The 14,484-nt window shown below is 35.9% G+C and overlaps 1 protein-coding gene across 6 annotated transcripts in view; it reads right to left on the bottom strand.

Moving 5' to 3' along the window:
• The window catches only part of MYO16 (myosin XVI), a 367,375-nt gene that overhangs the window by 119,813 nt on the left and 233,078 nt on the right, over positions 1 to 14,484 (bottom strand). For all 6 annotated transcript variants that reach the window (XM_042038442.1, XM_042038458.1, XM_042038424.1 and 3 more), the window contains exon 17: positions 663 to 774. In XM_042038442.1, the coding sequence (XP_041894376.1) occupies positions 663 to 774 (112 nt within the window). The remainder of the gene's footprint in view (positions 1 to 662; positions 775 to 14,484) is intronic.

The raw sequence follows: 14,484 nt of genomic DNA, 5'->3' as shown, positions 1-14,484 counted from the left end.
ATCCCAAAGGGATCCACAGTTTACATGAGTTCTTGTATGCATCCTTCTATTTCTTCTGATTTCCATCACACCTCTGTCCTCCAGAACCTCTTCTTGATTAATTTTCCAAATTATCTTCTTCATTAACTTCGTAGGATTAAAGGCAAACAGCAGGCCTATCTTCTTGTTGCTTTCAGGGAAATAAGTCAGCTCTTTCAAGTTACCCAGCTCTTATTTTCTTTGCCTAAATAGGTATTTACTTCTTTTCAGGTGAGCATATGTGCATTTCACAAAATTAAAAAGGATGGGGAGATAATCCAGAAGAGGAAAAAATTTCTGTGGCTTTTATGAGGTGTCTGTCATACGGGATTTGATTGCTTCTTTTTATCTATGTAATTTAATTGTTCAGAGTATTATACCTTGAAGCTGTTTTGTGAATCTTTAAGAACGAAAAAGATTTACATTGTTGGTTCTGTATCTAATTAAATGTGATTACAGTAATTTCCCTGGAGTAAACTAGTGCTGTATTTTTTTCAAGGTCTTAACCAACAGGAAAAAAAAGAAAAAAGAAAAAAAGAGGAAAGGCGTCTCTTTCCCCACAGAAAGTTATCTGTGAGAGTTACTTATGACCTGCTTTCAACTAATTCTTTTAGCCACAAATAACATAAGCTCATGGAACTTACCAGGCTGTTGAATCCCAGAGCACCTAGAGCTTGTTTTAGTATGGTTAATTTCTCCCTGTTTTGAGGGTTGGCTGCTAACATTCTCTCTTCTGATACACTCTGGCTTAGATACCTGCACAGAGGAAAAACAGCATATAGGGTATTTACAAGGCAGGTGCATGATCAAATTTTTGAAGTTAAACTCCAACTTTACATTTCTAATCTGGTTTATTGCAGATTTTTCTCAGCCTTTGGAGGGAACAGTACCAGTGACAGAATATTGTGTATTTCTTTCTTAAACTTTTGCATAAGACTCCCCCCAACCCCAACTTTATCCCTACATGTAAGCTAGAAGTTCAGATTGGATTTTGTACCACTGACAGTTTTGCCATTCTTGAACTACCAGAGATTCCCCTTCAGAAGGAAGATTTGAGAAGAACTTCTGGTAACTCTGACTGCTTTAAATTCCTCTCTTGCTGGCTAGGCAATAGATCAGCCCTTAACTGCCACAATGACAGTTCCTTCCCTCAGCAGTTGAATGGGTGATAGGTGTACTCAGCATCTCTCAGAATGAAGGAGTAACAGAGTACACAGAATAGTAAGTGTACAGCCCTTAAGGCTGTAGTGCTTTGCACACTGGGAAGCAAAAGGAAATTCTATGTACCTTCCCAAAGACTGATTAGAAGACAGAAAGAGAGACACCTAGTGCAGCAGCTAACTCAGCAAAGAAAAATCCAGAAGCAACATTAAGAGTAATAAAAAAATTAATCAAAAACTATAGCAAAACAGATTATTGAAAAGTGCAGCAATCTAGCCTTTACAACCATTTATTTTGAGCCTCTTGAAGTCTGTATTTTTAAAACTATTCAGGTATCTCCACAGAGCTGAAATCACTAAGAATGAGGCGTCTGAATATCTTACAGGATCTGACTTTGAATTACATCATACTGAGAATGTAAGATTTTTTCTTTTATCATTTTCATTAAATTATCATTGTCATTAAAATACAAATTCATCACACAATCTGCAATCTTCACAACTGTCACTTAGATAAACAAAAGAACTCTCCACATCTCTATCCAAATAACATCGTCACTACACCAGCAAAGGTGGACAATTACTCCAGCCCCCACCCTTCACCACAATTACAACAAAAATTCCCCACAATTATTCTGCTCTCTACTAATGTTCAGTCCATGATCTTTCACTTAAGTATGGCAAACAATACTGGTTTAATTTTTGACAATTCTTGTTTACAATCATGTTCCAGTAGCACTATAGAGGAGACAGTTTCAAAATTAACTCCTGTTACCACAGAAGGTCTGGCAACTCTCTAGTAGGGGTGGTAGTTCTTATAAGGGTGGCCTTTTACATGAATGTGTGTAGGAAGAATTATTAATATTTGCACTTTTCTAACTGATAATGAGGTTTAAGTAGTACGCAAAATGAAATAAAAAGTGCATTTTTAGCAGCTCCATACCAGATTTACCAGTGTGGACTTCCCTTGCAGTCATAATGGCATAAGTTACCCCAGTAGGTGGGCAGAAGAATAATGATGGGGTTAAAAACGTGTGCCTGGGCGCATAAGTACCTTTTGCACCTGCAGGAGGACTAACTCAGCAGACACCTCAAGTATGAACAAGCCTCTCACATCAGTGGATGAAACTGGTGGTTCACACAACCACTGAGAACTTGGGTCTGCTAGCATCACTGCCAGAGCTTAGCACTGGTTCCTCAAGGTTACTAAAACATTAATTTTGTCAGATTGAGGTAGGTACAAATCATAGCACACCTGTCAAATCAGCTAGAGCAGATGATACAAAGTATAGCCAGCTTTAAGTTGGTTTTTTCCTGGGGTTTTTTACACTGCCTACAGGTTCAAAAGGAGCCTAGAATACATCTGATACTGAATCTGGCATAGAACCTATTGATGTAAAGGTTAATCCATCAGAAAATTTTGCACTCTTCTGAACTGCTGCATGAGTTTATGCCAGTAACATGTTATGCATCATGTGTTGGTGGCATTTTTGATCCATAATTAGGAAATTTACAGCAGCAGACACTCTGCTGTCAAAATATTCTATTGTTGAATGTTGTAGGAGTTGGAAGCATATGGCCGTTTCTGCAAAAAAAGCCTCCTCCTCAATGGTTTTCTCCCTAAATAACTCTTTGTCTCTCTCTCTGTACTGAGCAGGGAGTAGTCTTTCCTGTCCTGTGAAGAGAATACCCCACACTTCTCCTTTTTAAGTAACCCCATTTAACCAGCACTTTTTTAGCACAGTTGAAATGCTAGCGGGAACCGTTGCTGCAAAAAGCTGTGTGAGCACGACCAACACTCATGAAAGCAGGCTGCAGCACAGCACAGTGGTGCAGAACGTTCACTCTGAGAGGAAAGAGCTGAGCTGTGGCATGAAACAGCTCATGTCAGTTCTTGCCTTCAGCACAGTGCTTGCTGATACAGCAGGGGGCAAAATGGGTACCTGCCAAACCAGGTGCCTATGGCTCTAACAAACCATCCATAAACTGCAGCACCTGCTGGGACTTGCCTGTTGGAAGAGAATCTGACTTTCCCAGCAATACACGTCCTGAAGACTTAATCAGCAGATGTGCTGGTGCTCTTGGAAAGGGATGCAGTTGGACATTTTCTAAGGTGCACTTCAATTTAGTTTCCCCAGTCTAAAAGCAATTAAATTATTTTATAACATGTCATGAGGCCCACTCATTTTCCAAATTATTGAAGGACTAATGAAATATGAAAAATTGCTTTGAAGATTTGCACATTTGACTGTTACATGTTTATAATATAGAGTATACTCATATTAAGGATGAATTAATTGTATGGAGTACTTGGAACTGCTAATGGATATCATACAACCCTTACAAAAGGTAGGAAACACACCATGTAACATAATATATTCTAGCCATACAAAGAAACACATTGTCCTAATTATTAAGTTCATTCTGCCTCAGAAACACAGCAATCTTTAGATAGCAATTTTTTTCTTCTAAAACAGTTCCCTGGCATCTCCTTCTTTCCACCTTAAAGGTGTTGAGGACTACAAGGGTTTGAGACACCATTTGTGTCAGAACAATTCTTAATTTGTCCCCTCTCCTGCAAAAATAAGGAAAGGGGAAAGAGATGTGTCACAGTGCAGAAGTCCTAAGAATAATAAACATTCCTTGGTTCCAGATGCATCACTTTGCCATAAAATGTAAACCTCTTTCCAGGATGTGTATCTTTTGTCTATCTATATCTATATCTATAGTGCATTTTTGTCTTTCAACATTCAAGTGGCCTGGGCAGAATGGCCACTGAGGAAGAGGAACTAAACTGCTTAAAACATATTTTGAACCTACCGTGGAGATTTTACTTAGGTTTTTGCTATTGTGAACTATAGCCATGAAAGCCTACAATGTTACTTGAGTGTGTGCAATGCTCCCGTAAGTTTCCAACCAGATAGTCTGTGGTCAAATGTAAACCAGACCCAGTGACTCCTGAGTTCTTTGTTGCTGATAATTTTAGTAAAAGAGGTACTACAGCTACACAATCCAGAGCTGATGCACACAGGCTGTGCACCAGTTTCATGCTTACTTAGTGTGGTTTTAGTAGCCTTACTGCCATATCTCTGTACAAATTCACTCTGCAAATGCACATTCACATTACTTTACCATAGTTTTAGATTCTCAGATTTTGGATGAAGTTGAGCCTTTTAATTGAAAGCAGCTACTCAGACAGATGATATTTATATCTCTGGCAAAGTGACAAACCAAAGAGTTTATGCAGTTCTAGTAATTAACCTCCTTCTGCTGACTGTGTAACTATTTTTTTAAATCCTACCCCATGCTGGCATTTGCATTGGACTAGTACTTTTAACAGAAAGTTTATCAGCACACAAAAAAAAGTTTTAAAGACAAGATCAGTGATTCTTTTTTCAAAAAAGAAGAAACTCACTGATTCACAAAATGTCTGTTCCTAAAGATAAACTAATCTAATTGTAATATAGTCACTTTCAGTAAAACACAATGCTGCATTGGATAGAGAATTTCTCGAGAAATGTAAAAGAGACTATATTGGTTTTCTTTCTGCTTTTTTTTTCTAGTAGTTCTAATTTGCAGCATTGTAACAATCTCATCTATTCTAGTCTCTAAAGGAAAATAATACTATTTAGAAGAAAAAGTCAATGGTGGTAATTTTTTAGTATATTGCCTATCATAATATACAATTTTTGAACCATTATTATAATGACAACATAGATCAAATTTTCAGGTAGGTGTGCAACTGCTACAACCAAGAGTATAAAAAAGTACTTAGTATGACATTAGTTTCTTAAACATTAACCACCCATATAATTCCATAATTACCTTACCTTTTTACCTTATCATTCTCATTATAATTGTTACACTCATCACAATTATTCAACTTATATATTTGGTACACAGATCTCTAATAGGAAGAAGAAATATGTTTGTCAGCTTACCTGAAAAATACTGAACTTTTGTGATATAAGCATATTTCAAAATTTCTTACATAACCCCACCAGTTAAAAACTTTGTTCAAGTAAGTAATCCTCTGCTTAGATGATTGAGCAAATAATGAGACTAAAGCTACAACTAGCTAAGACAAGCAAAGACTAAAAAGAAAAGTTTTGACTACCAGTTTTCAGGAAAACAATACCTTATTTGCATTAATTTATTTTCTTTTGAACTATAACTCAAGAGCATTTAGTATCAAAGTAATCTGCCTTATTCAACCTAAACAATTCATGCAATTTCTGTTTATTCTTAGAACTGCTACATTTAGATAAAATCTGTGAAAAGATAAAAATAAACAAGTTTGAAATCTGATAATAAACTTTGATATTTCACCAAGAGAGTAAGTAAAACATTATCAAAACACTATCCTAACCAGTTTGCATTTGTAGAATCTGACACCTGAAATGTTCAAATATTCTGTAAGAGCAGCCCTTTTATGCCACACACCTATATACATATTGCTCTGTATGATACAGAAATATCTAGTTTGTTACAGTCATTCAAGTCATATCTGACAGTGAAACTGCCTCAAAGAAATTAGTAGGTTGTGACCACTTCATCAGAAATTCCCTTTTGTCTGGACAGTTAAGAGTTGGGTTTCAATAAAAGATGTAAGAGGAAGCATGGATTTGCCAGATGGACGCTTCATTTCAGAGGGCTTTCCTGAAGTAAATACATTTTGTCATGAAAAATTAAAGAACTCTTGGTAGGATTATATTATTAAGTGGTTCTAAGTCACTAAAATTTTAGGATAAAGCCCTACAATGAAAAAAAGGGGGATGGGGCTGTTTTTAAGCTAGCATCTAGCTGCTTCCCACTTGACTCCTTTCTTGATAGAGGATGAGTGCTGACACATCTGCATTTTGTTGTACAGCTTTCTGGTCTATAGCAGGTTTGATGTAAGGGAAACTGTACAAAATCAGTTAGTCTTGAAACTTATTATAGATGATAGTGAAGTAAATGCTGTTTGTGGTAATAAGGATTTGAGCGACCACAGTTAAGATCTTCAGTATAAAACCCCTCTGGTTATAGACTAACAGCTTCATTTCCTAATTGTTTATACTCAGAACAATTTGTCCATTTGAGGTCTCAGAGTATTCTGAAGCTTCTGGTCTATGCTCAGATCAGAAACAGAGAACATATATTTAATAAAGAAAAAAAACAAAAACCAAAAAATTCAACCAAAAACAAACAACCAAAACTCCACAGAAAAGCAAGGGGCTGAATAAGGATATCCTACTTTATTGGTCAGAAAAAGTGAGAGAGATCAGATGAAAGCATGTTTTGTCCAGGAATTAGGCCAAACAGAAATGACTATTAAAAAGATACAATTCAACAGCAAACAATTATAGAATAGGACAAAGGGATAACTGAATGGACAAATTCGAGGCAGGTGAGGCTGATTAAGCAGTGAATCATCAAAACAGCATCTAGTAGAAACCAAATGAGTCAAGTATGCCTTGATAATGCAAAAAATTAATCACTGTATATAACACCCTTATTTACAAAGGCCAACATAAGAATTATGAAATAATTAGCACAGTTAAAGCTTGAACTGGACTATTCTGTGTGATTTGGGGCATCCCATTTCAGGAAAATCAGGATCAGTTAAGAGAAAACCCAGAGGAAAGCAGCAGAAAATATGTATCAGAAAATAGACTTAAGAGCAAAACAGTTCATTAAATGTCTGTAAAATAAAAGACTGAGAAAGATAGTGCAAAGAAGAAAATTCCTACAGTCTGGAGGACTATACCTGGATGTTTTCAAGACCTGACTTGAAACATCTCTGAACAACCTGATCTGATCTGTCAGCTGGTCCAGCTTGGGGCAGGCAGTACAGTAGAGACCCCTGAAGTCCCTGCCAAAATGAATTTTTCTGTGATCCTGTGAAACACATTAAATTTATTTCTCAGATAAGATGGAATCTGTTGGGTTTTTTTTTTTAATCTCACATAAAATCAGTAATTTTGGCCCCAGAAAGGTGGGAGATCAAGCAAATATAGGTCTTTAATTGTTGCAGACATTACCTGGACCTTTAAGTAGTCCCTAAAATGCAAAAATTGATTGACTACAGGTGTTAGAGCCATAAGATATCTGACGACGAGTAAAATTTGATCATTAATTTACATTGTTCAATATCTGAAGGGATGACAGTGTTCTAAAATCAGAACAATCTTAAACACCAGACCCCTACCAAAGGATGAGTCAAAATAGGAAGATAATATTTCTGCCCCTCTGCTCAGGTCAGCAACCGTTTCCACTAGTTTAGCTAGTAGTTAAAAAAGCACAGCATTATTATTTTTTGAGAAGGAAAATGTCTTCTGATCTTGAAAATAAATATTTTGACACCAAATTCTAAATCACCTTCCTTTTTTAAAATTTTAGAAAACTAAAATTTTATAGAAATTAACCTCAACTTTTAAGAAAAACTGATATGAACAATTTATCATCAGGAATTTTCCAGACACTTTCATTACCTTTTATGAGCTAGAAACCAAATAAAACCACTTTTAGGATTTTTTTTATACCTTCAAAATACCTGCAGAAATAGTATTGCTGGTGAGTCAGAAAATTCCCAGCAGTTGTTTTAAAAAAAAGCTGGGGCACAGGACCAAACTCTTGGAATTGATGAAGATATCTCATGCATGCTGGATCAAAATAGTTGTCAGTACACATGCTATGACACCACAACATCTCCAAGCCAATACAACTTAGATTTCATATCTAGACAGTAAATGGTTTGTACCTTCCACGTGAAATCATTTATTAATAAGGCTACCAGGATGACTGAAAAACAATCCTTTCTTGCACATAATCACTCAGGGAGGATAAGATCTTTATTCTACTGGGCTTCTGGGTAAAGGTGTACGGTAAATGAACTCAAGCTTACTTTACTTAGACTTTAGTTCTTATGCTTTGTCACTTATGAAGTGAAAAAAAAGATGGGGCTGGAAGTCACCACAGAAACTTTGCTTATTCCAAATACTATCCCCAGACAGAAAATCACAAGTTTAAAGATCTGGTAATGATAGAATCATGGTCCTGATAAGAACTGGGAACATGAATGGGAACACAGATGAAGGTGCCCTGGCTTTAGCTCACAAATCAGTTACGTTTTCTTTCTTTGGTGTGGCTGTGACAATAGATTTTCAAAGGAACTCTCTGTTTGCACAGTAGATCCTGTCTTGATACAAAGGTTTGGACCAGATCTCTGGAGGCCCTTTTTAAACCAAGGGCAAAGGAAAATATTATTTTTCTCTGTTTATATTCCTTTAGTTGGGAAAAGAAAAAAAAAAAGAAAACAAATGCATGAAAAGAGCTGAATGTCATAATCTGTTCTTTTTTGAGATACTCGGCCAACTGGTTCCTCTGAGGAACTAAAACTAAAACATGGGGTGCTTTCTTCTGCTGATCCACTTGCCCACATGTCATTTCTCTGCCATTAGTACGATACCTCTTAACTAACCCCTAGAGAAATAGAATAGTATCAACTCCTATTCTAGCACAATTGAACACACAATATAGTATATTTTTTTGCTAAAAGGAGTTCAAAATTATTGGGTAAAGAATTTACATGGAAGGGGCAAAGAATAAATACTTAAACCAATCACTAAGTACAGGACTCTCTATCAGTACTTAATTAGGCAGTGCAAGCCACTGCCGATCATGGTATGAATCAGAAATTCTGGATTTTGTCTATAAAGCCCTTATTTCTCTTACAAAAATGCCATACAAATAAAAGTCCTAACATTCCTTCACCTATTCAAAATATATAAAAAAAGGAAAAATATTAAAATTGAGATCCTGATACTTCATATTTATTTATCCAAGCCAGAATGTGTCTGTTCTACTTTTAGGACAAAAACCCCATGGGTTTTTTTTATATATATATAATGCCGTAAGCCTACGGAAACCTGTCATGCAATAGTTCTCCAAAACCATTATATGCTGTCCAGTTAAAGAAATTTAGAAGAGATAATTGAAACCAGGCTCCTTCAAAACATCTCCTTCATCCTGGATATGATTTCCTGCTTACATCTACCCTCACACAGAGGTGTCCAAATTCTTTCTAATCGTGATGATAGGCAGGGTGTAGAACTGACTTGTCACTTGCTATGGAGCATGAGCTGCTCCATGAGTCAGCTTTATAGGCAGCTGGTAGGAAATACTGTGCCCACAACCTAGAGAAGAGTAAATCAGTTAGACTGAATGGATTCATATATGCCTTCTGGAAGCATTTATATACTTCTAATGCTATAAAGGCTTTTATTGAAGCTTGACCTTAATTAAAATGTGTCATTAACAAGCACACATAAGTATACTCTCAGTCCCAGCTTCTATAAAATTCTGCATCAATTGTTCCAAAAACAGACATAGACAATGCCCATCATGACATCATATTTAGTGATTTTAGGCCACTGGAAAAACAAGAAAGAAATTGGTTTCTTTTCTTGCCAGGTGTACAAGTACTGTGAAGTAGAATAATGAATTATTTCACCACTGTGTATTGTCCCAGTTCAGCAAAGCAGTTCTGTGTAACTAACTTGAAACACATCCTTTGTCCCACTGATTTCAGTTGAAATTTTAGTATCAAAATAAATGTCAATAACTGAAAGTTTTAGGTGAATACCCTATGGTGAGCTCTGGTAGGCAGAGAAAGAAGGAAAGGAAGACTAGAGGTATATAACTGAGACTGGAGGAAATAGGTAGTACTGGCAACCTACACTTTAAGCTGTCCCAAGCATTGCTTACACAATTTCTAGGCCTTAATATAACCTTATCGTACATTTATTTCTATTCTATGCAATGGAGATTCCAAAGATACACAAACATTCATGAACTGTAACTGTATGACCTAAGCATAGTGCAGAAAACACAGTATTTAGCTATTTAGTTCAGATGAACCCCTGACCCATCACAGCCATGGTACTTTTTGCTCAGCACCATCTGGGGTGTCTCTGATACACTTCACAATGAGCCACACAGACTTATCTTTAGGCTCTACTTGCCATTACATAAAGTCTAAACCAAAACGTTATTACAAAATCTTCATTAGTTGATGCTTTGTTGCTTGAAAATTCTCAAGAGAGCCAACGTCACAGGAGGATGAAGCAGTATTTCATAGTCAGGTTCCAGCTCTAACACAATAAATATGCATGTTGTGGGTGTCATTTAATGTGACACTGTATTAAGAAGCATGGATTAACAAGCTAAATCCCTTCCTTCCCCTTATTAGTGCTGCCCAATGAACCATGTACTTGCACAATCATGCGAAAGGTGTATGGCTTTTTCCTTTGCAGTCCCCATCACTCCTTCCCAGCCAGTTCAGGGTAGTAGCCCTGATTAAGCACAATGGTCATCACTAAAAATTCAACATTACCAGATGAGTTTTTACTTTAACTTCAAGTAGAAATGATAATATCTCAGATATGGGTTGGTTACAGACAAAATGTAAGCATTTAAAAAAAAGTTTTCTTACAACTAGGTCAGTTTACTGCCCTCACATTAAATATTTGTGAAGTCTTTTTCTGAAATATATCATTTTTTTGTATGAGTTTAGCTATTCCTGTGACTACTTACTAAATCCCAAGATGCAATTTAGGTTTGTTTGGCGAGACTGAAAATTAATGACTTCATAGTTTTACATATGTTTTAAAAGCATGCTTTCAAAACTGCTGGAATGAAGGGTATTGAGTATAAAAAAACAAGCCATTACCTTTCAAAAATAAATTCCACTAATCTCTACCACATTTGCAAACTCACAGAATAAGAAATTTCAACAAACATTTTCATTTCTTTAAATATCTCATGTGAATATGGGAGGACAATGTATTCTGGTTAGTGAGGAAAAGCTGCTTTGCACTTAGCACTGTTTGATATGTAAACAGGAATGAGATAAAGACAAAGCAAAACAGTTGACATCAATGAACTAAACAACATTTACAGAACATGATAATGAATAGTTTCTGGCTTTTTTCTCTCAGGGAAAAAGGGCATGTATTACTGCCTTTTTTTCCTGTGTCTCCAGTTTTTAAACCTATTGGAATCTGAACACATTTAATATCCTTTGAACCTTGTTACACTATAGCACTGAGCTGGAGTTACTGCTAATCATTTGAGTGCAGATAACTTGTGCAATAAAGTACCAAAAGCACTATTTAAAAAAATATGAATAGCTTTGTTAATGTCAAGAGGTATCAGCATAATATTAATTAACAAAACACTGTAGACAGATTTGATGACAGCCAGAACACAGCTCTTATTTTTAGTTTTCTAAACTAACAAAATAACAAGTTATGTATGTGTTTTGTAAACTGGTTTTAGCACAGAAAGCTTGTATTAGCCTGTGTGTTATCCAGTAAGTAGTTTTGCCTTGATATTTTATAAAACGAAATTTCAAATAATTCTGTAAGAAAGACTATGTGTACTATGAAGTACATAAATTTTACAAATAGTGGATATAATGAAAAGGAAAACAAAGAAATATATTTTGGTCTTTATCCTCAAAATGCCAAATGTTGGTGGGCTACAACCTGGTATGGTTTTTTTCCTAATTATATTGATAATCCTGTGGAATAGGTTGAAATCAGAGACTCAGGCATTCTGTTCCTAAAATTACATAAAAACATAAATTTAGAATTATTCCATTAAAGAAAAAAATGAATGTGCAACAGGAGTGACTCAAAATAGAAATTTTCACACCTCTGATGACAATACAAGAATTAATACAGACAGGATACCTTGAACTGTTTTTCTGACTCATGAGTCAGATATTTTTACAGGACAGAATCATGAGATCATAATTCTGTGAACTATCACTCTAAAAGCATAATTTTGAAGCTTAATATACATGAAATAAGCAGCATAATGCTGATGGTGATGAAAAAGTAGCAAATACTGAGCACTGCTGAAGATGTAAAAACAATAAGCCAGTCTGCATGCGAGTGCAAACTGGTCCAATCCATTTCCTGAAAGGCTTCAAAAATTGTTTGAACTTTGCTTCTAGAACTAAAAGCAATTTTGTATTTCTGTGTTCAGACTTACTTTGGTATTAGCTGACAGGCAGATGTCATGAAGTTTATGAGCCTCAAAGGCATTTCTCCACTTGCCACTTTTAAAACGCTGATTCATCAAATAAAGCCTACTGTGTTAAGAGCCACAGTATCTGATCTAAACTATAAAAAGCACTTTGGGAACCTGCTTATAACTTTCACCAGTATCCAGTTAAAATACTGATAATAGGCTTTAAAATTATTTCATATAGACACTGATTTTACTTCATGAATCAGTTTCAGATCAGCTGATTTACAAGAAGCCCTCTTCTTCCTGTATAAGCAGGTATGACCATGTGTATTCAGGTGTGTATATTAAACAAATAATTCTGAACAGTAAGGTCCATTTAAGGCACTTTTAACTTGGTCAAAAATAAAAGATAAGGCCCCCCAAGCCACCAGGCACTCTAGGGACTTTTGAAATACTGGGAAATAGATATATATATTATTTACTTAAGAATGACATTTTTTTCTTAGAAGTATTAATATAATTAATTCATTCATCAATAACAATTGTTCACCTTTCATGGGCTAAGAAAGTCTCATACAATACACGAATGAGATTTGGTCCAGTACCAAACTTTATTGTAACTTACTTTTTTCTACAAAGCAAGAATATTCTCCTTGCAACTATAAATGGAGCAAATTCATATGGATTTATATATGTTATCTATTTAGCAATCAACAATCCACAATCAATAGTTGCCACTCCTTTAATGTAAGAAAAGGGTTCTGCTTTTCACACAGCCACCAAGCTACATGATGCTGCACACAGGGTTCAGTAATGGAGAATCCCCATCTGCTCTCCCATGCTCAGCAAGACCAGTTTTGTCCCCCCCCCCCCCCAGGACCCATTTCTGTCCCAAACACATTCCAGGACAGTCCAAAATGTGAACAGGATGGATGTATGTGCCTGTTTCTCTCACATCTCTTCAGCCCTCCCAATAAAATCAAGCTCCATTAAAGGTCACAAGTGAAATACTTCTGACACTAAATACCCTGCAGTGTCTTCCTTTGCCTCTGATAAGGCACAAAGCACCAAGGACACGGATACTTAGCACACCTGAAGTAAACCTCAGAGGTTGCACACCAAGATCTCGATTGAAGGGCTGCATCTAAGCAGGTTACTTGGGTGCTGAAGGAACACTGACCTTACAGTGTATAAAATGCTGTCCCTAAAAGACATCTGAAGATTTAAATACTTTCATGGTTTGTGTGTCAAAACAGGACAAAGAGACTCCCTACTGGGTCTTAGTGCTAAAATCCACACTGTATTTACATATAGGGATCTGCAAAGTTAGGTTTTATTCAAATACATTACTTCCTAACAAAATGAAAACAAATGCATTTTTAAAGGTAATAAAAACAAGCAGACAAGAAAGATGCTCATAGAATAAATTATGTTTTAAAGTAGTCCTTTCCCCCCTAATATATATGGGAAGCAGGAATGAGAATAGATTCGAGAAGATTGTAATTGCATATTTAAAAAACAGGCTTCGGAATAAACTACATAACCAAAGAATTTGAGATGTTCCCATTTGTTCCAGTTTTGTCTTAGGGGCCAACCTAATTCCATAACATACTCACTGAAGTTCAGTTCATTATAGGACATATTTTAATAGATGCTGCCTCCGTTCCTCTTATTTGCTATCTGACTTAAGAGTCCTGTTTAAACAGGGGATTAGGTCTGAAATGTGGCAAATATACATAACAGAGCTGAAAATATACTGGCAAAGGAATCCCAGAGACCATGATGAAAATGGGGGAAGGACTGCAGCTACGAGAAGTACAGATGCATCTCCGATAATGAATCTGATTTCTCTAAAACCAAAGACGTGAGTTATACAGAAGCAAACACAAAGAAATACTTGGAAATATTAGGATAAAAATGTACAGTCTCTAGCAGTACCAGTGTTAAGCCATCTCTATTTGAGACAGAAAAGTGATATAAAAATAAAATCAAATTATCAATGATTTTGATGGAAAGACACATAGAATCATCATCATTATTGAGAGGCTTGGGTTAGAAGGGACCTTAAAAACCATCTTGTTTCAACTCCCCTGATATGGGCAGGGATGCCACCCACTAGATCACAGTGGCAATATTTATATCAAAGAAAGGTCATATAGACTTTCCCTGTCCTTTATTCAATGAGGAAAATTTTAATAACATAGAACAGTCTCCAATTGTTTTTCAACAAACTATTCCATTAAATAATATATTTCCCTATTTTCACTATTATATTCATTAATAATGT

This window comes from Corvus kubaryi, unplaced genomic scaffold, assembly GCF_017639235.1.
Source record: "Corvus kubaryi isolate FWS band 111438036 unplaced genomic scaffold, C.kubaryi_AGA036_p1.0 133, whole genome shotgun sequence".
Classification (NCBI taxonomy): domain Eukaryota; kingdom Metazoa; phylum Chordata; class Aves; order Passeriformes; family Corvidae; genus Corvus; species Corvus kubaryi.
The sequence above is the reverse complement of the archived record's forward strand: the minus strand, read 5'-3'. Positions and strand labels throughout refer to the sequence as shown.